Raw genomic sequence first — 27,896 nt, forward strand, 5'->3', positions numbered from 1 at the left:
AAAGGGGCATCCAGTTCAACCCCTGACATGCAGGAATATACAACCAAAGCACTCCTAACAGATGGCCATCTGTTTAAAACCCTCCAAAGAAAGAGTCGTATTCAAATTGCTACACCACACTGACTCTCTCAGGCATTAGACTTTTGCATAATTAGGACACCACTGAAATGGGATTTTGTATTCCAGTTCCAAAGAAATTGATGTGCATGCAACTACACCAGGCCTTTCTACTATACATGACTATACTAATAAATGTGCATTTTAGGTAGAACTAGACAGTGTCCACAGTGCAAGAAGAAAGGCTAAGACAACATGCCTACTCAACCTTATTTTGAAGGTTTCCCCACTTCATGAAAGTAATGTGGAGGCATAAATCATTTAAATTGTTAATTGCACGTTACTAAGACAATATATCAAGGAGCTGCCACTAATAAGTCCATATTCTGTATTGAACTAGAGATGCGCTTATACACTCTTGAATATGAAGCTCTCCCATCTCATAAAATGGGGTTTCTGGTTGTGTTTTCTCCTAGAACAGCTATGGTAATAAAAGAGAAAACAAAAAAGAACTATAGCCCATCGGTGGGGCTCAACATGTCATTTGCCAGTGAACCAGACTTTATCTGCTCAGATAAAACTACACAAGCTATTTTTGAGGCTGCTGATGATCAGACCCAATACAAGAAGACAAATTCATACACAGCTCACTTATCGGCACCTGATCAAGAGAAACACTATGTGCTGAAGACAAAAACCAAAGTGAGAGAAAGAGCCTACACAGTCCAGCCAAAAACAGAGTTTGAGAGCTTCCTCCCAAAGGAGAAACAAACAAAAGAGGAAGCAGACAAGAACTTGGAATATCACCTGGGTATCACCTTCCAGCCAGTTGAGGATGTTTTGGATGAGGTATAACCACTGTTTATCAGTATAAGGGTTTCTGTTTATTGGCTGTGTTCTCATGCCCCAGATTTTCATCCATCATGACAATAGGCAGAGCTTTGAAGTAATGCCTTGGAAACAATGCTGTATACCTGTAACTCATTATGTGGAGGGATTAAAAGAAATGTGATGTCTGTTTTTTGATGTACTCAAACACGGATTAAATTTGTTATTCCTAAAACACAGCTGGGATGGACATCTTGGAATATTTAAGCCATTTATGTGTTTTGTGTATTTTTTTGAAAGATTAAATTAACTTCAAGATAATGCACTACTTTTAAGCAACATAAATATTTAGCTTTTTAATTGTTTCAGAAACCTCAGAAAAATGATGCAACAGTTACAGGTCAGATACTTTTCGCTGTGGCAAGTCTAAGGGATGCAGACAAAAACAGTATCCAGGCAGCGGCAGCAATGCTGAACTCAGTCTTGAAGAAAGAGAGGAACAAACTGAGAGGAAAGGTAATGTTGGGGTTCAGCATCCGTGTGAACCTGAGCCTCAATCTCTGTGTGAACCTGATTCTCTGATTGTATTTCCTTATGCAACTGAGCAAGCCACTGAACATGTATCTTTCCCTGATAGTGTTGAAACTGTTGATGCTGAGGTCAGTGGCGGGGAAAGTGAAACTAAACAGCTTGATGAGAATGTTTTAGAATCAAGCCGTGATAGCTCTCCAGAGGGAATCACACCTGGGTTTTTTAATGAGGACCGAAGGGAACAGATTTGGAAAAACAGGAGTGAATCACAGTTTCTACGAAGGTCAAATAGATTACAGGTGAGGGAGGCTTCAAAGTTTGGAGGCGTTTCAAGAAATAGTTTCTTTACTTTAAGCCCCCCCCCCCCCGGTTGTCTTGTTAGATCAAGCAACGTTTTAGACTGAGGCAGCACCTTGGCAGTTTTCCTGTGTTCCATGGCCTGCATTCCCAGAAGCTTCTAGTTTTCAAGTACGGTTAGTGATATGCTAACAGGTTCCTGGTTTTTGCATTGTTGTTTTTGGAATTTTGCTCAAGTTCAAAGATTTATCCTGATTGCTGAGTTTCTACTGTGGCTTTTTGACTTTGCATTTACCTTTCTTTTGTAACCATTTTTCATCAATAAAAAAGGATTGTTTTTCTCACAGTCCAGTGTGGTGGATTTAATCTTATGGTCTCGTTTCCTGATCTGGGATGCAACAGGTAAAAAGAGTTCTGTTGTAGGTTTTTTTGTTTAGTTTTCATTTTTTTCTTTGAGTTTCTAAAACAGAAGTTTTAATTTGTTAGTTTATCTTAAAATATTTTATTTATTTTTTTGTTTGTTTGTTTAGGACATTTGTATCCCATCCTTCTCAACCTCCGAAGGGGGTCTCAGGGCAGCTTACAATTGGTAATCATTAGATGCCGACAAAGAAACAAAGCACAACAATTAACATAAACAGGTCAACAACCGTAAAAATACATTAAAATACATTTTAAAATACTCGTACATTTAAATTATTGGCCCTTAAAATATTAACACATCCAAGTCCACAAATCCAAATCATAGTCCAGAGTTCCTGTTCAAGGTCTCTTCATTGACAACTGTCATGAGTCATTACCATTGTTGCTCAACCAGCTGCCCGAATGCTTGGTTCCAAAGCCAAGACTTGAAGGTTTTTTTTTAAGGAGAGGAGAGAAGGAGTCACCCTAATTTCACTGGAGAGTGCATTCCACAGATGCAGGACCACTGCTAAGAAGGCCCTGTCTCTCATCCCCGCCAATTGCACTTGCAAGGGTGGTGGGATCGAAAGCAGGGCCTCCAAGGTAGGTCATAGAGGGAGATATACTCAGACAAGTAAACTGGCCCAGAACTGTAGTTGAAGACCAGCACTTAAAATATTTTCATTTAAAACACCTCTAAAAGATTTGTAATGAAATCAAATTCACTAAAGCAAATATCATATTTTATTGCATAATAGTTTTAGATAGAAAACATTAATTGTTTGCTGCTGGTATGGTTCTAAAGTAATTTGGAGGAACATGCAAAAAACAGGGGCTGCCAGTACCTGTTTCTACCCACTTCTGACAGATACTGTTTGGCAATCTGGTTCTGCAGCTGTCGGTTCATTGGTTGGATCTTCCCATGCAGGTGTATTGAATTTTGCCAGAATTATAAACCACCTTGAGTCCCTTTGGGTGAGAAAGGCAAGGCAGAAATGAAGTAAATAGATAGATAGATAAATAAATAAATAAATAAATAAATAAAGCATTGAACACTATTGTAAGGAGAACTGTTTCTGTCATGGTTAGGTATAATAATGCTAAGGAATGCTGGGGTGGTATTATCTCCTGAGAACATCACTTTCTTTCTTGTCATGGTTCAGTGTGCCAATGCCAATGTATGTAAGGGTGGCACTATCTCCAGAAAATGTGGTTTCCTTGTGGCTTCAAAGGTTTGTCTCTTGAAAATATTCATACCCAGGTTTGTTTTGGGCAATTCTTGAAAATCTGGTGAGTATTTAATTCACTGACACTTACGCATTATTCTTAGATTCCAAGAGAAGTGTGTGAGAGTCAGTTGGTCTGTTGGTCTTCTTTAAAGTACAGCTTTCTGCCACAATATTTGCATGTGGATGCAATTTTGTTTTATCAAGGTTTCATTTAGAATCTCAGAGTTGATTGCCATGACTGCTTTCCAAGTCCTGTTGGAGCAATATTTTTCTAAAAACCGGTATGGTACTCAGGGTAGGTATCAGCGGCATTGGCCCTACTATTAGATAGAATTAGGCAGTTGCCTCAGGTAGCAGAAGCTGAAAGAGATGCCAATTAGCTGTTAGAAGAGAGAGGTGTCTGCTTTGAATCCCCTATGAGGATTTACTGCCTTCATATGCTACATATACTGCCTGTCTAGTGGATTATTATTATTTTTGTACAAGGAATGGGAGAGGACTTATTTTGTTCTCTGGCTCAAGTAGCAAAAGATTTGTGAGCCTTTCTTCATTACAGGTGATGTGCATTGTGAGCCACCTGGAATAATAATTCATGTGTAATGTGAAATTTATACTGAAACAGTATCATTCAAAATCCTAGTGAGTAACTTCTAAAAGAGTTGCTGGGCAATTCCATGGATGGAGAGACACCAGTTCAAGAACATTTTACACTGCTGACAGCAGTTCCTAACCAATTACTATTCTACCACTACACTAGCTCTTCAGATTAGAAATGGAGATGAGCACCACTCCTCAGAGTCTGACATGACAAGACATAATGTCAAGGGGAAACCTTTACCTTTTACTGGCTCAGTTTCCCAGCATCTTAGGATACGTTTTCAAACATGCTAGTAAGAAATGTCTCTCAACTTGGTTGTAATGGACTGATAGGCAGGATACCAATGTGCATAATATTAAACATTTCAGTGACAAGTTTCCCCATTTTCTTTTGGTTGGCTTTGCCCGGTAATGACTATCAGTCTGTCCAGTAATAATAGTGAGCTGCTATCTGAATTTAAATACTGAGTCTTAATTCTGATTTGGGTGTCATAACTATGAGCTCCTAAAACAAAATTCACTTTGAACAGAATACTAATTGGTGGCAATTCCTAAGACTAGACTAAAAGCTTGATCTCTGCACTCAAAAATCATTCTTTTCCATCTGACATCGCATGGCAAATTATCACACAACTTCCATATGCTGAAGCACCATATGCCAAAGAAATGTCTAACTCAAGGTTGTTATGTTTTGTTCCAAAGTGACAAGCTGCTTTGCCTCCTGGAAAACCCTTTCACTTTGCTTAGTCCTGTCCTTTTTGACATAATTGGTTCAGCACAACTACAAAAAACTAAGCAAAATATATTGTAAAACATGAACAAATGAACAACAGTCATCCTTCCACTTTTGCGGGTGTTGGAGCACAGGATCCCTCTGAAAGTGGAAAAATGGTTATTTTTATTAAAAAACACTTTTTTATCTATATGAGAGAGAACACTACTTGGAATCTCTAGCTCCTCAGGAGTGACTCTGTGGTCAAATTCTACTGGAAGTTGATCATAAAATTGTGCTGGAGGACCTAGAGATTCCTAGAAAAGTGTTCTTTATAAGAACTTAATTACTTTTCTTCTTGATTTCAGGTTGTACTGAAATCTCTGTACTGCATGATTTTGACAGTGCACTCCAAGTAACCATTTTCAAGCATACTAGCAACCTAATAATGTAAGGAAATATAGGGCACTACCTAAACACTAAGGGAATAATCTAAAACCATCTTCTCCTTGTTGGTGCTGATATGCCACTATTTCAATTTACCGGCTTCTAACATCTATATAGCAAAAGTAACCTGACAAAATCTCAGTAAGATGCTTTGTTTTTCTTAGTGTGTGTGTTCAAGTCATTTCTGACCTATGGCAATTCTAAGGTGAATCTATCAAAAAATGTCTTATTAAGATTTATTCAGAAGAGGTTTTCCTTTCCTCCCTCTGAGGCTTAGAGAGTGTCAATTGCCCAAGGTCACTCAGTGGCTTCAATGGCTGAGCACCCAAATCCACACCCACCCAAACCTGGGCTTTCTTGGGGGATGTCTAGATGCCTTCCCAGTAACTACAGGGGCAGGAGCTGTTTTGCTTCTGCCCCACCTCCTGGTGCATCATTTTTACGCACTAGGAGGACTGCCAAAGTAACTTCATGGTGACCCAGTAAGTTTGTTAAATTTTAAGGCTAGTTTGGGGGGGGGGGGCTTTGGGAGAGGGGGTAGGTGTCATCTTGCACCTTTGGGTTCCAGGAGCCCAAAAGTATGGGATGACTGTGGGGACTGACCCCTAGGTAGTCCCAGGAATACCCTGTACTCAGTCCCCACAAGCCCATTCCTGCAAGGACCATTAGACCCGAGCCTTTAAGTAATGGGGATATTTAATTAATTCACGATAACCATCACAATAATTCTGGATTAATTTGTTTTTACCAAAGACATCATTTGGATGCCTCCTGTAAAAGCCTGACAGGTCCTGCATTTTGGGGCCTGTCTGGAAGGGTGCTAAGTGAATTAGAAATGTGAACAGCCATTAGTAATCAGGAAAGATCCATCAGTGGCAAACTCTTATTTGTTGTTGTTTTGTAGGTGCCAGAGATCATTGATATTATTTATTTCCACATGCGGGCAATCCAGGAACCTAGTGCAAGAGAAGCCGCAATAGGGGCTGTTTGTCTTCTGGCTGAAAGACACACAGAGGAAGCCATCACAAGCCTTTTGAGACTTTCACTGCTTTGTGACAGGTGAGGAGCAGATATTAGGAAACTTCCTTTTTGGGCCAGAACTCCCATAATTTCTTGACCATAAACTTCTCATGCTGATTTAGGAAATCTGGGATTTGAAATCCATGGGAAAATTTCCCCATGATCTAATGAGAAATGGAGTTGCTGTTGTTATTTTTCAGATAAGTGTTTTTAAACTACTCTTTTCTTGTTTAAATGAGTTTAACCAATATGTAAATTATAGTTGAGTCAGATTCTTGATGTACTAGTCATCTAAAATAAAACAAATTGACATACCAGGAGACATATCTTGCTCAGTCTTTGTGTTCTTCAAAAGAACATATAGATCTAAAAGTTAGAAGACAAGAATTCAGTAAGTTATACCAGCTTTGGGTTCATCGCGCTTATTAAGTCCTTTTTCTACCATAAGAAAACAGCCATACAGTCTGCAGAGCCCTCAAGTGGCCACACCATCCTTTGCATCACCCCACAAGAAGCTGTCTCACTGTACTTTAGTCTAACTGGCACAGTATATATAGTGTTCATAGTCCTTCAAAAACTCTCACGTTCTGAAATATGAATGCAAAGAATACTTGCAGTTTTCTCCTTCTAAAGAAGAGACAGTACTTCGACATACTGAGACAATCCAACAGGAATGGATGGATGGAGACAGATATATAGAGAGATATCACAGTGATAATAGCACATAAAATTATATATTTATACAAAATGTCATTGTTTCTGTGCAAATTTTTGGCAAATGAATATTTCAACAAATCAAATCCTAAAATGTGAAAAATCCTCAAAAACTCTCATAATTTCCCTGACTGGGGGAAAATGTTTCTTGTTCTTGAATGCAAAGGTGGAATAAGGAAAGATTTACACGACTGCTTTAGAGTTTGAGACCAAGAACTTTCCTAGTTCTAATGAAAAGTACAAAAAAGTGAACCTAAATCCTTAGGAATGCAAAGTATTTGCTTTACCAGTGAGCTTTATCTGTATCTCCTTAGCAAGCTCTTGAGCTGGAGTTGTCACATATAGAACTTTGCACACTGAGGTCATTAGGGATCTGCGTGCTAAAGCAACATATTCACTTTCCTGGCTTTGATCCATGGGATCCATGCTTTAAAGAGCTTTCACAAAAATCAGGGGATTAAAAAACACAATTTTCCTGAAGTCTGCAATCCTAAATACATTTAAATTCATTTACTATGTAATAATCCTAAGTGAACACAATATGACTTACTTTGGAGTAAGAACCCTATCTAAATGTCGAGCACAAAGATTGCCACTTTCAAAGCACTGTGTTATCAGGTCGAACCCTGGAGGCACACTTAGGCTGTTCATGGAAGACTAAATATTGACCAAATTACTGTGTTCTGTTTACATGATCCATTTTATGTTGTTTGCATCCTAGCACACTGGCCAATGTAGCCCTCAGGGCGGTTATCTGTGCTATAGTATTTTGCCAAATAAATCCTTATCCTCTAAAAGCAATACAGGGTACAAAATTACACAAATAAAGAATGGCGATTTCAGAGAAAACATGCCTCAACACTGTACAACAAGAGCTGAATGATAGGCCACAGCTAGGCTGTCTGGTATAATTTGAGAGCTGCAACTAGACTGATAAAAAAAATCTAGACACCAAAGCAAACAGAACAAAGTTTCTCATTGAAAAGGTAAGCAAACACTTTGGCAGCAAAGTGACAGATCTGCAGCATATTTATTTTATTATTTTTAATGGTTTTCTACCCTGCCTTTCTCCTGTGCTTATTCTTTTTCTAAGGACACTGTGTGTGCGTACGTGTGTACATGTGCGTGCATGCATATGTGTGCATTTGACAAAGATGCACATTAGGCCACACTTGGGTAGCAAGAGAAAGATCCATTTTTGTATTTGTGTCTTTTTCTGGTTTGATTTTTATTTGATTTCAGGCATATTACTCAAATTTGGGAAGGCCTGGGCCAAGCTAAGCAGCCTGTCAGACTCCAGGTTCTGGCAAAGCTTCTTGAAGTGCTCAAAAGAAGACCTGGCCTCAGCAGTGAACTCCCAGAGTCAGACCCAACATCAAAGGAAAATTCTCCCCTTCTGCCTCTAGCAGTGAGCAACAAAAGAATTCCTATTTTCTTGCCTCCAACTGTATGTGCCATGCAAATCTGTAGACAGTCTTGTCTTGGTTCTAAAAAAGATGCACAACCAGACTGTAGAAAGTTACTTGTTCAAAAGTAATTAACTGCAGTTCAACTAGCAAGCCCATAAAGTAATTCCATTATAGTTATAATTTTGAAATGCAGCCTTTTCCAGTCCAGGAACTATGTTTAGTACTTTTTAGGGGGATAAGCTTAACATAGCAAACTGCCCGTTGATCTGTTCCTGCCGTTGTGATCTTAACATCTGCAGCAGAACCCTGTGATATTCTCTCACTTTAATTTAATAAGACCACATCCCTGTAACTACACATTTAATTAAAAGGTGGAGCTAATATTGCAAAAGGAATTATGCTGCTCCATATTAAGCTACAAATGTAATATAATAATAATAATAATAATAATAATAATAATAACTTATTTATTTGACTAGTCATGTGACCATTTTAAAATACAACACTAATAAAATACAAGGCAAAAAGGAGAGGACTGTAATGTATGTATTTATATATGAGTTACCATGCATAAACCAAAAATAAGTAACTTGCTATGGTTGCTCATAATATTACTTTCAAGCTCTATACATGACTGATGTCACTGTATAACTGAAAAATCCACATTTCAATAGCAAAATAAAGTGCATTTCAGGGTTCTGCTTTTAGGTACAGTATGGTTCCTGCCTTGCACAGTGCATTCTGGGAGGTAGTAGCAGTTCTACAGATTCCTGAACAGTAGTGCTTTGAATAGTTCCCATGTCACCAGCAAACATGTTTTCAAACTTTAAAAGAGCAATCAAAGATGCTGGATCAAAGGACACATCAAAGATCCCTTTTCACCAAATAGGCTCAGGACCTTGGATGGTTCCTTTAAAAATTTGTACTGTTTTGTTCAAAGCTAATCTTAATATCTTAATTCTGACTATGCTATCGGTTGTGGCAATGCTAAATATCCAATGTGGATTGTCTGGTTTTTAAAATAATCCAAAACATGCCCAACACTCAAAAACCTTCACTAACTCAGCACTTTCTATACACATAAGGCTAAAATTCTAAATTTTTTTCCTCTCAACATGCTTAATGTAGCCTGATCCATCTGGGGGGCACAAGAATGTGAGATGATGGCAATAAAACTGGTGTATAGTGGGGGAAAATGTGAATGTTGCTAGGATCTCTTTGCTACAATAGTTTACATAGAAGTTATACCTCTGTTTAATCCATACTAATCCTTTCTTTAAACCACAGTGAGCAGAAAAGAAAAATGATGAATGATAACTATTTGTGTCAGAGCAAATGGCTTGTTCAGAATTATGGTTATGAGTTTGAATACAATTTTATTTCAGGCAACAAAGGCCCTGTGTATAATATTTAGGGATAAAAAGTGCAAAGTGCCTATGAACAGCTTTTATGTGTCTGTCATCATCTTCCTGGTTATTCAGCTGCATTATCTGATGGACTGTTCAGATATTGACTATGGACAGGAGGAAATACTCCAATCATCAAGCTATATAAGGTAACAGCTAGTGGGATGCTAAGCAGGTACATATTGGATTATTATTATTATTATTATTATTATTATTATTATTATTTTATACCCTGCCTCCATCTCCCTGAAGGGACTCGGGGTGGCTTACAAAGGGACATGCCCAAACAAATACAGGTTAAAACAAACCCACAAAAAACGGTCAATATCAAATATCAATAAACATAATATCAAACAACATTTTACGACAATTAAAAACAATATCATGGCTGAACAACAAAATGCTGAGTACGGCTCAGTGCCTAGGGGAAAGAGCAACAATTGGAGGGCTGGGCTAGAAGGCTATTGTCCTTAGACTATTAAGGTGTTAAAAGTGCAGAAAGGGACCATGTTAAAGTGAAGGAGCTGGATAGGTTGGGAAATTCTGTAGTGAGCTGCCTAATCAAAGGCACAACGGAACAGCCAAGTTTTTAATTCCTTGCGGAAGATGGAGAGAGTGGGAGCCTGTCTGATCTCCCTGGGGAGGGAGTTCCAGAGCCGAGAAGGCCCTTTCCCTTGTCCCCACCAACTGAGCTTGTGAAGGTGATGGAAGTGAGAGAAGGGTCTCATTTTCTAACACTAATTTTTCTAGTTTTTAAGGAAAGAGTCAGGGTTATTGTCCCTGTTATTGTCATGCTGTCCATGAGAACAACTATCATTAAATCATGAAGGAAAAAAAGTCATAAGGTATCTTTAAGACTACCTAAAATATTTCAGCACAAGTTTCTGTGGACTGTATCCTACTTCACAAAAACATATGCTGAAATAAACTGTTTGGTTTTAAAAGTGCTACAAGGTTACTTTTTTCTTTCCTTTTTAATACTGAAACAGACTAACATGGCTGTGTATTTTGATATCATGACTGACATGTCCTCGAGTAAAAAATTCCAGTCTTGACATCTGTCTGTTCCACTATCAGCAAACAACTTCTTGGTTGAGTTCTGGATTCACTCACTTGGAATAAGACCAACTGGTCGAGAAGAATTTAATTCCATGGGTTGGATGTTAATTTAGTAATGCTTTGAACAGATCCACTAAAATCAATGGGATTTAATTTAGTAACTAAATCAAATCCTGTTCATTTCACAGGTCTTGTTCTGGGCATTATTAATTCTAGATTCATTTCATGGAATTAAATTCTTCTGAATGAATTGATCTTTCTTCTAACTAAATATATTAAATTCTATTGATGTAAACAGTCTACCCTAAGCATGACAAGTCATCCAGCTCCATATCCTTATTAATAGTTGTCACATGTCAAACCTGTGTGTCACAAGTCAATCCTGTGTGTGTGGAAAATTCAGACTCACAAAATTATTATTATTATTATTATTATTATTATTATTATTATTATTATTTATACCCCACTTTATGTCCCTCGAAGAGGACTCAAAGCGGCTACATAGCAACACCACAATTGGTAGTGACTTCAAAAAAATGCTTAACCAATATGCCATTGCAATGTTGGATTCCCAAAGAATCCAAATAATGAGGTATATTCCTTAATTATGAATGGTAATTCATTTCAGTTAATTCTAAGTGGAATTGTCATTTTCATGTTCTCACTACCAACTGCATCCTGATACTATTTATTTATTTATTATTTATTTATTTAATACACTTGTATACCGCTAATATCTCAGCCTAAAACGGCGACTCATTGCGGTTTACAACATTTAAAAACAACAATATTCCAATTAAAAATATAAAACACATACATATACAATACACAGTATTGGGCCACCAATACAAACCAATGCATCTCTTAAATTAAAATCATAATCCAATTTCGTTGTCTGTGATTGCCAGTCCTTGATCAGAGATTTCATCGCATCGGATTAGCCGAATGCTTGCTCAAACATCCATGTCTTGAGTTTTTTCCGAAATACTATCAGCGAGGAGGCTGATCTTATCTCTATAGGGAGGGCATTCCAAAGCCGCGGGGCCGCCACAGAAAAGGCCCTGTCTCTCGTTCCTGCCAGCCGCACCTGTGAAGCAGGCGGGATGGAGAGAAGGGCCTCTCCCAAAGATCTTAGGGTCCTGGTGGGCTGATAGGCTGAGATACGTTCGGATAGATATGTTGGGCCAGAACCGTTTAGGGCTTTAAAGGCCAATGCCAGCACTTTGAATTGGGCCTGGTAGCTAATCGGCAGCCAGTGGAGCTGGTACAGCAGAGGAGTTGTATGCTCCCTGCGCCCTGCTCCTGTTAGTACCATGGCTGCCGCCCGTTGGACTAGTTGGAGCTTCCGAGCCGTCTTCAAAGGCAACCCCACGTAGAGAGTGTTGCAGTAATCAAGGCGGGATGTAACCAGAGTGTGGACTACCGTGGCCAAGTTATTATTTATTATTTACTATCAACTGAAATTCATATCTACTATAGTTCTGCTTGTGAAAACTTGTTTGTCTCCTATCCTTCAGTGGCTATCTGTAGCCTTGTTGATATAACTTAATTTAACACATGAAAACACAAAAATGGCACATGCTTATTATGTCGTATAAAAATGGCTCTGCCTACACTCTGCTACAATAAGATCAAAGAAAGGCACAACCTTGTCTGTCTCTCTACTTTCATCTCTGTCATCCATTTGTCTGTTTGAGGATACACTTATCTTCACATGGGTGTATCTATTAAAAGATATGTTATCTCTATACATGAAGTTTTTTCTTGTTAGATCTCCTGGTTAATTAAAATGACATGAAAACTTTCACTGCTATGCCATGCTGTGGAGCAAGACATCTCTTTTGGAAACCATTTTTCATAGAACACACAAACAAGCTATTATTCTTCAGTTGGGCATGAGTTTCCCTTTCCCTCATAATTGTACCCTAGACATCATTCAGGAAATGAAGGAAAAGAGGGGGGAAATATTCAATTGGTATCTAAAAGAGAGAGAAAGGGCTCCAGTTGGCAGAACATCTCACTTGCAGTAGCCAAGGGCGCTTCTAGACAGCATCAAAATTCGAATTAAATAAGTAAGTTTAAAAATTGTGGGACCTGACAGCAAGTCAGTCCTGTCAGTCCCAGGAAATGGTTGCCCACTGTCCTGGCACCTTTCATTGTAGCAGATTGTACAAATCTAGTAGATTTAAAAAAATTCTCTCCAAGATGTGGTAGATCTGATATGCACTCATGCAGGTATCTCAATGTACACACAAGAAGATTTCTTATTCTCTCTCCTCACCCAACTATAAATTCAAGCTCTGTTTAATATCATAAAGATCAAACAAAGGAATGGTTGCAGAGAGTTCTGATTGTAATTGCTTTCCAATTATGCTTTCGTTTAGCCACCTATGTATCCTGGCTCCATTTTTTAACAGCCCAGATCAGCTCTTTGGGGCTTTTAAAACCTACACATGTCCTGGAGCAATCCACACCAGGGTATAAGAAGGAAGTCACATATTTTCTGTGATTGCATGGATATACAGTCAAGTGAATATGCAAATTTTTTGGCCACAATTGGGTTTTAAGCACACCTTTTAAACACATGCTTTTCAGCTGTTCACCTGATTCAGCCCACACTTTTGCGAAACATCATTTAACCACCACCACCCCTTTTATCCTTTTGTCTTCTGGGTTTATGGCATGTGTAGAGTCCCTTTATAGCTATGAGTGAGGAAAGGACTAGCTATATCACACTTCATTCTTACAAGTCAAGTTTGGAAGGAATTACTTTCTGGATGACTTATAATGATGATGCTTTTCCAAAGCAAAGAGTGAGAGAAGGGGAAAAACAGAAAAGACAAGCAGCTGCAGCTCCACATTTCCGGAGTCATTTTGTCCACTTTCCTTCATCCCTAAGAGGAAAGAATTAGAATTCAGATCAAAATTAGACAGGCTGATTGAAGATGGTAAGTGGGGAAAGAGAGAAAGAGAAAGACAAAATTTACACTACAAATCTATAAATAGGTTTGTAGATTATGATTACAACTTCAAAAAAAAACAGAAGCCAGTTTCGGTGGAATCTCTTTTCCACCTAAAAGCATTCCACCTAAATGTTAGGGAAAATCTCCTGATGGTTAAAGTTGTTTGACAGTGTAAAATGCAGTGTGGTGGAATCTCCTTCTCTGGAGATTTTTAAAGAGAGGTTGAGTGGGTGTCTATCAGGAGTGCTCTGGACTGGACTGAACTGAACTGGACTGGACTGTCAGGGGGTTGGACTGGATGGTCCATGTGATCTCTTCCAACTCTGTGATTCTAGTGAAATCCTAGATATGAGATTTACTACCACATAAAACAGGGTTGTAGCTAAAGTTATCCACAGATACACTGTGTAAATCATGGAGAAATTCAAATGAAACATATTCTAGGAAGCATTCAACTGACATACAACTGGAGCTGATTCCCGAATACAAACCACCCACTGTTGAAACAGCTCCATGGGCTTCAGATTTGTTTCCAGGCCCAATTCAAGGAGGTGGCACCTATAAAGCCCTGCACGGCTTCAGTCCAGGTTACTTGAGACACTGTGTCCTCCATTACAGACCAGGCAGACCTTAAGGGTCTAGTAAGGACACTCTCCTCTCCATACAGTCCAGAGCCAACAAGCATTTAAAAGCCACCAGAGGAGGCACATTCTCGGGTGCATCTCTGAAGTTATGGAATTCACTGCCAGAAAAAGTTAGATCAGCTCCCACACTGATGTCATTTAGGAAAGGTATGAAGACCTTCCTTTTTGAAGCAGCTTTTAGTTGAAGCCAGGCATTTTACAGTTGAATGTGGAATTTTAGACTGTTGTCAATTTTTATGGTTTATAATATAGGGTTTCTGTTTTTAACTATGGTTTTATGTTCTATGCATTTTTAAGATGTTGTGAGCTGCCTTGAGTCCATTCTGGAGAAAGGTGGCATAGACATCTCCAAAATAAATAAATAAATAAATAAAATATGGTTATTAGGTGTGTGCAGTTCAGGTAAATCACAATCCGTTTCAATGTCCCAGATTTTGCTGGGGAGTCCTGATCCGTTTTTCAGGAGCCTCTCCAATTTGGGAGGACAGAAATCCATTTTTGATCCAGGAAGCCAAAAGATTCATTTTCTATCCGGCACATTGGCAGCAATGGAAGGGACTTCCCAGGCTCCCCATTATTTTAGGCATCGTTTGACCTTATATCCTTCATTAAGACCTTTCTGCAATCCTTTCCATTGGGTCTGTACAAGAGATGTGTGTTTAATAAAGGACTTAAGAAACCTGGGATCCTTTCTGTCTTTAGAGAAGACCTGGTTTATAGAAAGGGCTTAAGAAACCTCACTTCCTGCGATTCTTTCCTTTCTGTCTTTAGAGGAGACCTGAGTTTAAAGAAAGGGCTTGAGAAACCTTGCTTCCTGGGATCCTCCCCCTTCCATCTTTAGTAGAGACCTGCGTTTAAAGAAAGGGCTTAAGAAATCTCGCTTCTTTGGGTCCTTTTCTTTCTAGCAGCTGCCTCCCTCCCACACTCAATGTGTAACCAAAAGAAACTGAAAGCAGCTAGTTTTTGACAGCCACTGTTCTGTTGCAGCCAGTTAAAATGGGCTTCCAAACCAGCCAAACAAGCCAAACAAGTCAAACAAGCCAAAGGCAAATATTCAAAATGAATCTGTGCACAAGTCTAATGGTTATTCCTGCCCATATTTCTAAATTCATCAGGACTTCCCACACTCCTCTGCATAAAGACTGAGCTTATGTTGCTTTTGCCCTGCCATTTCTTTAATCTACTATTCTTGATCAGGAGATGAACTGATTTGTGAAATGGAAGATTGTTAAACCATTCAATCAACATTGACAGCAATTTCATGTATCAGCAGTACACATATGATTTCTATCATGGAAGCAGCCTATGAAAACAATGCAGTTAAAAACCTATATTGGGGAAACAATCCTCTAAATCAGTGATGAGGTTCATGTAGATTTCCAGATGTTTTAAGAACTGCAGCTCCCTTATTTCTGAGAAGAAATCATTTCTGAAACATACAGAATGTTGAAACCTGCATTTGTAAAGACTTTGTCTGTAAAAGCAGCAAGCTGTGAATTACAGGCATCAAAACCTGAAGATTCAGCCAATGCCACCTGTCAAATGCTTTTCTTGTCCTAAATGCAGCTGTACCATGGAAGCTTTAAAAGCCTTAGTCAAAAGGGAGACGACTTCTCGGGCATGTTTTGCAAGTCTAACTGGAAGCTGGGACCTCCTGTCTTCACCAGAGAATTATCTCGAAGGTGTTCTCCTTTTGGCCAGGTAACTAAGGGAAGATCTGAATTTGTTTCTCAGCTCAAAATCTGTATAGAATCCCCCAAATATGTCCATATGTATTATGTCATTCCAGAGCCCTTGTCAAACATCACCGTGGGCTTGACTATGCTGTATTTACCAAGGTGATTCCACTTCTCCATCACGGGGATGACAAACAGAAGCTGACAGCAATGGCCTTTTTCACAGCAGTAAGTTTAGGACATTTTGGAATCTTTTACTGTTGGCTCTTTTGGGGAAAGATACAATCTTAGGAAACTATGATGGGAAACTGCAAGCAAAATCATGACCATGTGTGTCAGTACACTGCTGACAAGCATATGTATGTGTGTCAAAATTTTGGCTTCATTTGTCATCAGAAGCAAACTGAGTAATGCTAATACATTTTGCTGACCAAAGTGAAGAACAAGAAATTGTCTTCCCTTCAAATGATTCCACCTAAAGTCAGTGATGGGACAGCATCCTCCACCATGCTCAAGGTCAGCATGCTAGTTTAGGAGGCACCAAACATGGCACATATAGCTCTGTGTCCTCAGTATTTACTGCTTGAGGCAGCTTACTCACTCTGCCTAAATGATAGGATTGGTGCTGTTAGGCAGACAGTAGTTAAAAGAGACAAACAATAAGAGAGAAAATCTTAATGCCAGCCCTGCAAAGTTCCTCTTATTAAAAGTTTTGGGACTTGGGGAAAGAGGGACACTCCCTACTCATTAGGTAAAACTTCAGCAATAGCTGAGAATAACTATATTCCATTGTTCTATTTCTATAGCTATGATGAATAGGAAAAGTTCTCCATTTCTCATCATGCATTTACTTTACATTTTTAGCTTCTGTCTTCTGAGTCCACCTACACAGTGCTTCAAAAACATTACATTTTGGGGCTCTTAAAGAACTGGCTGGCTGATTCGAGTGCAACTTACCGCTGGCTCAGTCTCCATGGAATGGGCAATGTGGCTCATCATCTACAAAATGTGCGTAATATCAATGCTTTGCCTCATCCATTTAACATACCATATTATTTTATTTTACTGTTAAAACAAATCCTAGCTAAAAGTGAGCTTTGGGCAGTGAACCGAAATAAACAGGCTCTTTCTGCATGAATAAAACATGACTTAGTGAAATCAAAACATAAAAAGAATATGTTTTACAAATTTGAGAGCTGTAGAATTTGTGTTGGCTACCAAGTATCAGGCCTAAACATACATGAAGTGGGTCAGAAATGGACTTTCCATGCACATGTGACTTCATTTATAAAGACTTTAACAGCATAGGCTGACAGCCTGTTGAGGAGTTACAAATGAGTAACCAAGCAAGACTCCCATAGCTGTTCACTTCAGTATTTATGTTTATGATTGTGGCAGCTTTCATAGCCAGCAGCTTTATCAAGCAACAGAGATCTGTTGTGCTGGTGATCATTGTGCAGCAAGGTAACATTTCTAGATGTTTCCCATCAGCAAACTGCAGTGCTAGTAAGAGTTGCAATAGTGATTTGTCACATCACAGATTGATGTTGTGCAGAGATGGAAACATCATCCTGCTGCGCACCAATTGCAAGCAGGCTAGACCTCTGTCACCCAGTGAAGCTGCCAGCTAGTTTGAGGAGACAGGTCAGAGAACGATAGATACATTTGTACTTACACCTGTGATGTAGAATCTCTGCCACTAAGTTTTAAAAAAAACAAGTTATGAATACAAGGCATCAAAACCATAGGATTCCAATGAACACTAATACCACAAGCCAAACTCTTTTCTGGTCCTGAATCCAGCTGGTTATAAACAAACTAATGTGAAAAGTAATGAGTAATCACAACTAGAATTTGTCATTCTCAGATTTGAGATAATATGTGAAAGTCAATTGGGCTATGTTTTAAAAGCCCAGCAGGTACTTGTAATCCATGCAGTGTTCAATACATTCATTTGAATAGTGTTTCTGTTTGGGCACTGGAGACACCATTTTAGAGTTCTACATAAAACCTTGCATTTTGGAAGAGGTGCTAAAGCTTTTATTTTTCACATTCTGAAATACTAGATGCCAGAAGGCTATATTTCAGAGGAAGGCATAGGCAAACTATCTCTGAGTATTACTTTCCAGGGGAAACCTTATGAAATTCATGGGATCACCATAGTAGCTCTGCTAGACATATAAGACAATGAGGGTTTTACTATTTTGTTATTGCTTGCTTTGTTGTTTTATTATTTTGATTGTTAATAAAGAAACAATGAATTCATTCTGATGTCTTTTAGAAGAAAGAACTTACTGCCCTAATCCTCAATATCCTCCCAAGTTTTGATGACTCTGATGAGAAGGTGGCCTCGACAGCTATGGAGGTCATAACGAAAGTCATGGTGCAACAGAAGATCAATGTCAACCTATATGTGAAAATTACCAAGCAGCTTCAGCCATTCCTGGCCGATGTAAGCATGACAAGAATTTCTGATTAATGTTACAGAGACTTTTCAAATAGATAGAAAGATTAAAGGGTGAATTCAGGAAGTCTTTTCTATAATACTGTGTTCCCTAATATTAAGGGAGTATTTGTCAGCCTTTGACATAGTACATTCTGCCCATTTATGGAAAGTAGCACATAGGGAAAGCAGATTTCAGTATGATCATAAGCATTGCCTTATGATATTTCCTCCTCATTAGTCAACTCAAGAGTTTTTGTAATTAAAAAGAGTTCTTGCTACTCAATCAAAACAGTGTTCAATGAGACATTATTCTTTTTACATGTAATATATACATATTTTCCATGGATTTTGCCATAGATAACAAAATTGCAAGTCATCATTGACCTGTTCAATTGAAAACATAAAATGGCGTCCAAGGACCAAGTGAGTCCTCAGTCTTTCTTATAGCCTTTATAATCCGCTTAAAGAGTATAGCTAACTAGGAAAATTGTGTATCAATTTATGTTTTGCTCCTGCTGAAAAAGAAACTTCTGGTCTTTCTAAAGCAGAACAGCAGGGCAATTAAAGTGAGATTCATCCATGTCAGTCTTCGGTCGGGCTTGTAGCTTCCATGTGTACTGGATGTTAAATCTTCCCCAGTGCTTAATCTGAATTTTAAAGGAGCTATTCAAGGTTATGATCCACATTCTCCAAATCCCCCAAAGTGCAGCCCTTTGGCTAGCTTCTTTAAAATTTGGACCGAAAAGCAGAGTTGGATTTATTGCCCCACTGACATAGCTACCAATGGTCACTGGCAATTTCCCAAGAACTTATGTCCCTCTGCATGGTCAACAGGACAGTTCTTTCCCTACAAGATAATGGAGAGGAGATGATATTATGGTTTGGGTGCCAGAAAATATCACCAACCTAAAATTGTGAAACAAAAGCTCAGACTTGCATTCAAACTACGGGACATTGCCTGCCATTTTAGTAGATAGCTAAAACCAATGGTTTGCCCACTCACTATAACACATGGATCTAGCATTACTTCTCAAAAGTAGAAGCCAAATTATAAGAGGCAATGTACATGCAATCCAGTCCAGTGTGTTTGTGCTCAGAAGTAAAACTGTTTTCACGGGCATTTACTCCCTTAGAATACCAGCCTTCAGAATGTTTGAGTCATCCCTCATTTTTGATACTATATAAGCTAAGGGAAATAAACAGAGCTTAAAATGTACTCTGCAGGTTTCCTGCTAGTGGTGAATGTCAGGTTATGATATGTGCATCTCTTACAGGTAGGTCATCAAGTAACGACTTTCCTTTTTTCTGTCATTCCTAGGGGAGGTACAAAGTAAGCTGTGCTGCAAATAGATTGTTTCAAGACATACTTAAAAACATAGATGCAAAAGACAAGTATGCTATGCAAGACCAGGTTCTCACCGCTATTGTTACACTGATGGTGAATCTGCAAGAACTAAATCTGGATGGAGGCAAGGTAAATGAAATTATGCCTATTTGCAATGTAACATCTCCTGCCAAATGTACTTCATGAGGGCTGAAATCTAAACACCGAAAGTAGAGAATAAATGTCCCAGCCTCCTGGGTCAAGGACACAACCATTCCCCGTGAATTAGCAATGAAACATAATTATGTGCTCCAAAAGGACTGGTCCTACCCTCAGGCAGAGTAGACTGGCTATTATTATTATTATTATTATTATTATTATTATTATTATTATTATAAACACAACAAGATTAGTACACAGCAAACAAGATCACTATTCTGGCTGTTGTATCGGATAACACATTGGACACTTCCCAAGTGTCTAGGACTATGATGTATCTGCAAATAAAGCATGCAGATCCCATTAGGTTGTCCTTTTGCAGCTGACAGATGGTAATTTTGTCAGTACCGATTGTGTTTAAGTGCAGGCCAAGGTCTTTAGGCACTGCATCCAGTGTGTCAATCACCACTGGGATCACCTTGACTGGCTTGTGCCAGCATCTTTGCATTATTATTATTATTATTATTATTATTATTATTATACTGTTCTGTCTCCCTGAAGTGACTGGCTTGTGCCAGAGTCTTTGCATAATAATAATAATAATAATAATAATAATAATAATAATAATAATAATAATAATATACCGTTCTATCTCCCTGAAGTGACTCATATGGCTACCAAAGACAGCATAGCATGAAGAGCAGCAAATACTTGGTTTAATAGTTCTTGTTGGTATTATTACAGCCAAAGACTGAGAGCCACTGCAGGTTTTTCTCCTCCTGTGCCAGGATAATTGGGCTAGTTTTGAGTACTGTGCTCATCAGGAAGCTAAATAACTTGGGCTGACTCTGTGTTACAGAACAATTTGACTGTACCTTCCAAGGGACCACCCAGATGAGGGTTTGAGCTTACTATTGGTATAAGGTACTTCAGTAAATGTTGCACATTCCCATAACACTTTATTAAAATAGTCTCATCAAAATGGCACCCAGTCACAGTGGAGTCCTGAATTAAGGCTGAGCAATTGGGAACCCCGGAGATCACTGTACAGGGAGCATGATGATGAAAATGCAGTTGGCCCTCCACATTCGTTGATGTTAGAGGTGCCAGAACCATGTGAAAGGGTAATAGCTGCAAATATTGTACAGTGGGAGTAGATGGCTCCTGTTTGTGGTGAGCACAAAGAAATATGCGCCTCACTGCTGGCTCCCAAAGGCTGCATCTGTGAGCACATTCTCAAGGCAGTCTTGTCTTCAGGAGGTGGGGAAAAGGCAATATAGCCTGCCTCCTGAATATGGAGCTGGCCTAAGGAGGTGGATGGGTGTGATCATTGCTTCTGCCCATCTCCTGATGTGTGAATGGTGACAGGACTGTCCCATCTTCAGGAAATGGGCACAGTGCAGGCAGTGATCCCTCTCTTCCCCACCCACCTCCTAAGAAAGGAACTGCTGTGAATGTTCATACTCCAGTATAAGTGGTGCTCTTGGCAGGACAGAAAGAGAGAAAAGCAATTGGGGCAGGGGGTGGTTAAACTAATCAAAGTCAAAAAGAGTGGCCCCTCAGGCTGAACCTACATCTACATTGCCATATAATCCAGTTCAAAGCAGATAATCTGGATTTAGAAACTGGATTGTATGACATATGTTTCACTGTCCCCAGATAACATCTTTCAGTTGTTGGCTCTAAGGAACTTTTAATGTAAGTGATTTTAAGGATATTTATTGTCAAAGAAAACTCCTACAAATGTCTGTATTGTGATACCCTATGGGTTGCCCACTATCCTTTACTTCTGAGGGGGTTGCACAGACATTTCAATGAGTATAGCATGAGACTTCCTTAGATCAGAACTTAATGTGAGAATATTGGGCTTTTATGTTTTTCTGATTGTTCAATGCCCACTAAACAGAGCATGGGAATCTATTTGTTTGGAATTGTGAAAACTAAATAGTAAGTAGGTGCAAGCTTAATTTCAGGGGTAGGTTTTAAAATAATGAGATTGGAATAAAGATCAATTGGTTTTCTTAGCTCTCAGATGGCCATGAATATTCCCATCAAGAAGACTGGAAAATTTCTCTTTAAAATTAAAGCTCAATAATTATGGTAACAGTCATTCCAGAAAGAACAAATAAGCTATACCGAAAAAGCTGTGGGATGCTGGCTGTGGTTTTAAGTACACCCTGTGTTAAGTCAAATATACATCTATAACATCTCCCTCTGCCTCTCATTCTCTTTTCTTTCACTCACTCACACACACGCACACACATTCCACATTCACATTCACATCGAGTTGTAGGGAAACTTCTTGTCTCTACTTGTTTTACAGAGTCGTATGGACAGCTTGCAGGAATGCAAAGTCTTTCTGGGATGGACAACAAATGACAACGAAGACTCTTGGGACATGATTTGCAAGCAGCTCGTAAGGCCATTTAAGCCCTGTGCTTCTTTTCATGCTATCTGCTAATTTCATACCTGTTGATTTCAAATATATCAAGAAACATGTTAGGCAGAGAGAAAGAGGCTTCCTTCAAGCGGTATAAAGAATTATATGACCCATGTACATATAATATGTGATGATATGGCACTTACTGACTGGCAACCTATTAATAATGTATGAAAGCATAAAGATTGTGCTTCACACGCTGAATGATTTTTAGAGTATATGATGGTCATATTCATCTGATGGCAGTATTTGTGGAATTGTGAACATGGGACTAAAGGCAGTCTCTGAGTTACAAATAACTCATAGTTAAGAATGGGGGTGAGACAGCAGGAAATGAGATAACTCTACCTCTAGGAAGGGCAATTCACTCTTGAAAGAGTTATCATGGGGAAAGGGCATCTCCAATGAAGCTTTAGCAGCAATCCTTGTTTTCACAACAAGCCATTTTTTTCAAAATCCAATTATCATGGGGACAGAAAGTGAGGTGAAATCTTCTAAACAGGAGCACAGACAAGCAAAGGAAACACCACAGAGGTGTTAACGCTTCCCTGTGCTATCCAAAGATAGATAGATAGATAGATAGATAGATAGATAGATAGATAGATAGATAGATAGATAGATATATTTAGGCTGGAGTTACAGTTGTAAAATGTACCTGTTCCAACTTATATACAAATTCAACTTAAGAACAAACCTAAAGAACCTGTCTTGCTCATAATTTGAAGACTGCCTGTATAGTGAACGCAGTAGCACATTAAAGTATACAGAGAAGCATTTACACTTGACCACTATGCATTGCCTTTGGTCATTGCCCATGGCAATTGCACATGACTTGTCCACCATGTATATTTATCGCCAATATTTCTATCTTGGTATACAGTACAGGGACTGTAATTCTGCCAGTAGATAGATATGTTAAATTGAAATTATGCAAAATCTCAGCTACTTCATAGTGTAGGAAAATGGTCTTCTTCCAGCTGTTTTGCAACTACGAAGAGTTTATTGCTGTCCAGTTCCAAGGGGAAGATAGTTTCCAGTCATGGTCACAGTAATATTGGCAGTGTTTCACCAATTTGATTGCTGGTTCAGAGGTTGGGTGGGTGTAGTTACACAAATATACCTAAATTGACCAGTGCAAAAGTAATTTCCTGATTAGATTAACTAAAATTTATAGAGAAACTAAAGGCACCCATTCTGAATTTTTGTGAATCTTTACTCAACAGGGTGGCATTATTACTGAATATGCAAATTTAATCTCACAATGTTTAAAAAGGCATTTAAAACATAAGTACCTCACCATTTGTCATCTTTCTGATCCATGAGCTGAATCAGACAGTACTTCCTAGTCAATTTTAGCCCACTATGTAAAGGAAAATCTAAGTAGATTCGCCTCCTTATTGACAGAGCAAGTTTGTCTCTAATATCCATGGCTAGTAATATGAGGATGTTACACTAGAATTGATAGAATATATAAAATAGAAGTAAAATTCAACATATCTTGTCCAAAGCTGACATGGCTGATTCCTGGATTTACTTATTGGTTGATTTATCTTGAGGAAGACACTCTCACAATTGTGACTTGCATGCATCGAATTTTACATGCACAACATGTATTGAATTTTGATATTCCTGCATGAAATACTAGGGATATCAGAAGCAGAGCTGATTGGTACAGCGGTTTATAAATAAAATATTATTATAGGTGATGGAGGGGGTATGTATGTGCTTGTTTCCTTGTACATGATTCATCAGACCAAAGAAGCACTTGCCAATCTAGCTGTTTGACTTAAGAAGTTTAGCTTTTGCTTCTTAAATTTCCCTTGTCTCATTTTAGCAGACAAAATTTCCAGTGTAATGTTCATCAAATCATTTACATTCTAGGTTAAGGAGCACCCAGGAAAATTGAGAAGGTTTCTGAACCAGGCACAAGACTATCGTCAAAGTCCTCAGAAGTCTTCAAGATCTGCAGCCACCATTTTTATAGGTAAGGGTGTGTCCATGGTGTTGCTTGTCAACTTATGGCACCTCATGAACTTCCTAGGTTATGTCAGTCATGGAATACTTAGATTTGTCTGTTCCTTCCTCTAAAATATAATTTGTAGCACTTAGTATTTGTTGGAGGTTTCCCATCCGACTATTGACATGGGCGGACCTTGTTTAGTTTCCAAAATCAGATAGGATCTGATGCCTTTAAGGTATTTAGGCCAGTATTTTTATAAGTATAAAGTAGTCTTGGAACTGAAGAGGGGAACAGAGATGGAAACAATTTTATGGAAAGATCTATAAAAAGAGGTACAAAGAGGGATACAACTTTATAGAGGTACCTATTTTTTATAGGTGCTTCCATAAAATTGTTTCCATTTTTATTCCTCACTTTAGACTTTGTACAGGGGTATAAGGAATATTGTCCTTTTGTTCTGTAACCAATGCCATCCTGTGCAAATTTAGGTCTCCACTGCCATGTGTTTTAAAATGATTATAAAGATTTTCATATTCTATTAATATTTTAGTGCTGGTAGCTGAGCTAGTATTTATACATTTATACATGTATGTCAGTATAGTTCCCTGGGGATTAGTTTTTATCATCATATGGGTCTTAATGTATCTGTTTACTTTTTTAAAATATAATGTTGTTTTTAGCTGTAGGTAGGGTTGTGCAATTCGGCTGGACCACAATCAGTTTTTGGTATTTGAATTTGATGGGCACCCAGATTTGTTTTCAGGATTCTCCCAAAGTCAGTTAATGGGGTAAAAGTATTTTTCAGCTCAGCAACCAAAAGATTTGGGAATATTAACCCATTGGCGGCAATGGGAAACTTATGAGGCTCCCTTTTACATCATTTTTAGGACATCAGACTTAAGAAACCACATTTTCTGGGATTCTTTCCTCTTATATCCTTCAATGAAACCTACCCCTTCAAATGAAGTTAAATTAGATGGCATGCTCTGGCTCCGCCCTCCACCAAGCCAGCTGGTTCCCATCATGCCTTCCACGTTCTGTGTTAAAACTTCTATAGGCTGCTTTCCTTCCCAAGCGTCAGTGTTAAAACACTTCTATGGGTTGCTTTCCTTCCAAACCCTGGTATTAAAACACATTTATGGGCTGCTTTTCTTCCCAAACCTCAGTGTTAAAACACATCCTTCAATGAGAGCTGGGGAGGAACTGAATTCTCCTATGGGAACTCAAGGGAGTCAGGCTTGACAAGCATCCTCCCAAATTCCCTTTCACAGCCCATAAATGAAATTGCCAAAGGGAAAGATTGGAATGGAGTCCAAAAGCAAGGTCCTAAGAGCAGTGATGGCACTGAGATAGAACATGGAGCTAGCTAGCATGTGATGTGAGTGGCTTTCTTGTTCTGATTGACTCAGGCAGGTTGCAGCACTCATAGCATCACAGGGAAACACGCAGGGCTGCCTCCCTCCTCACACTCCATATGTAGGTAAAAAAACCCAAAAGCAGTCGTTTTCAGCAGCCATGTGGTCTGTTGTGGCCAGAAAAATAAATTCAGCAGAGCCTATGTCATCAAGGCTTCCAAAACAGCCGAAGCCCGATTTGAAAAAGGGATGTGTGCACAACCTTTGTTGTAGGTTTGTTACCAGTAATATTTTTCACTTTAACTTCTGTAGATGATTTAAGTAATTTTTGTGACAGATTTAAGTAGTAGCACAAAACAAAATAAAATAAATACCTTTTTGATGCAATCTTCAGATTGAAATCTAGGTCACTAGAGAAGTTAATGGCAAATATAAATAGCACCCATCACTTTCTGAAAGAAAATAGTTTAAAATAGTTTAAAATTACCCTTTTAATTTACATTTATCTCTAGATTCCATCTTGCACCACATAGAATCGAGTCCTATGCAAAAAACTGAAGTTGACTTTCTGAAACAAGGCAAGTGTATGGTAATCTCTTCAGTTGTTCCTGGAAACAATTTATTGATGCTTCTATAGATGCCAACTGAAATAAAATATGTAATATGTATACAATGGTGAAACCTGTAAAACAGCAGTGGGTATGGGGAGTAATCCCCTATCCCTAGGACCTTCAAGGACTTTGTATGTAGTCAAATCCTTTCCCCTGTGGAAGTGTCTCAAGTCCATTTGTACTTTTGAAAAATGGGAGCTACTAAAATGTGATCTGCTGGACCTAGAATCTCCTGGGAGAAGTATGTCATCCAAAGGAACCTAGGCAAAGATAGTCCAAGAAGTCCATAGAAGTTGAATGCAGAATATGTCATCCAAAATGTCCAGAATCATTGAATAACTTATTGAATAACTTGGTTCCCAGCCTTGCATAAAGCATTCTATAACATTCAGTCAGGGAGTCAATAAAAAAAAATCAATCAACATAGCCTTAGGAGCTGCACTTTCCCTTTCCCTTCCCATCCCATAAAAAATCCATCCCAAGCATATGTAAAAGAGCATTTCTCAGAGAATTTGGACAATGTAAATGAGAATGTTTTGAGCTTCTTTTTGAAATCAAAGAATCCATAGAATGTGCATATCTTCACTGATTACAAAATTATTTTTACTACTGTGTCCCCATAGAATCAGTGGGCCACAGTGTTATTGCTTCAGTTCTATAAAGCTGTGGTAGAAATCATGAGATTTAAAAGAGTGAAGCAATGACTGTGTAATCAGTGAAGGTATGTAAGTTTCATGGATTCTTTGATTTTAAAAATCTGCTTGAAGAAACCACATTCATTCAAACATACTAATGTGACTTGTAGTTCAACAACATCTGCTACAAGATTCCCTCCACTGCTATAAAAGCACCTACATAAATACACAGACAGGTGTTTGGGGGGGGGGGCATGTGTTTTCCATGCCTGCAGGGATACACAGGCATGGAAAGGTGTGTGGTGTGTTTGTTTTTTCCAAATTCAATTGGGTTTAAAGGGCAGCTTTTAAATGCATGTTTTCCAGCCTTTAACCCAATTCCTCCTGATTCCTCCCACATTTTGGCTAAATATCATTCAGCCACCACCTTTTAACCCAATTTAATACAGGTTATAATGCATGTGTAGAAGGGCCCATCAGTTTGCCTCATTTTCTTATTTGCAGTTCCCCATGCTAAGCACAGGATGTTTCCTAGTTAATTTGTCCTATCCAAATCAAGTAACAAGGACACTGAATTTGGCAGCTCCTCCCTACATTAGGGTAATCCACCCTTTCCACTTTATTTCAGCTTTTAGCTCTTTTCCATCAGAGAAACAGTGCCCTGTTGTATTGGAACCAGAAAAAGTATGCAGGTTTTGCCCAGACCTGTTCAGATGTTCCCGCTATTTCCCAAGGTATGCTCATTTCATAGAAAGGAAGGACTAATGAATGATAGCTATTTGCCTTGATTAAAAAAAAAAACAAAAGGAATCTGGGGCCTCTTTCACACTGGACAGTTCTAGAGCTAAGATCCAATTTTTACTGCCATGGTTCCAGTCTGTGGGATCCTGAGATTTGTAATTTATGGGGGTATTTAGAATGTTTAGCCAGAGAGGTTTTCTAGTGCATCTCCAAACTACAAGCCCAGAATTCCAT

At 38.7% G+C, this 27,896-nt stretch overlaps 1 protein-coding gene across 1 annotated transcript in view; it reads left to right on the forward strand.

Moving 5' to 3' along the window:
* The first annotated feature begins 540 nt into the window (after positions 1-540).
* MROH6 (maestro heat like repeat family member 6) overlaps positions 541-27,896 on the forward strand; it is a 28,159-nt gene continuing 803 nt past the window's right edge. Inside the window, exons 1-14 of the mRNA XM_060767094.2 lie at positions 541-906; positions 1,255-1,401; positions 6,005-6,159; positions 8,077-8,242; positions 9,629-9,798; positions 15,882-16,016; positions 16,105-16,219; positions 16,856-16,999; positions 18,273-18,443; positions 19,756-19,911; positions 22,244-22,336; positions 24,242-24,344; positions 26,188-26,253; positions 27,550-27,655. Coding sequence (XP_060623077.2) covers positions 541-906; positions 1,255-1,401; positions 6,005-6,159; positions 8,077-8,242; positions 9,629-9,798; positions 15,882-16,016; positions 16,105-16,219; positions 16,856-16,999; positions 18,273-18,443; positions 19,756-19,911; positions 22,244-22,336; positions 24,242-24,344; positions 26,188-26,253; positions 27,550-27,655 — 2,093 coding nt within the window. The remainder of the gene's footprint in view (positions 907-1,254; positions 1,402-6,004; positions 6,160-8,076; positions 8,243-9,628; positions 9,799-15,881; positions 16,017-16,104; positions 16,220-16,855; positions 17,000-18,272; positions 18,444-19,755; positions 19,912-22,243; positions 22,337-24,241; positions 24,345-26,187; positions 26,254-27,549; positions 27,656-27,896) is intronic.

Source organism: Anolis sagrei, chromosome 3, assembly GCF_037176765.1.
Source record: "Anolis sagrei isolate rAnoSag1 chromosome 3, rAnoSag1.mat, whole genome shotgun sequence".
In the NCBI taxonomy this organism is placed as follows: Eukaryota; Metazoa; Chordata; class Lepidosauria; order Squamata; family Dactyloidae; genus Anolis; species Anolis sagrei.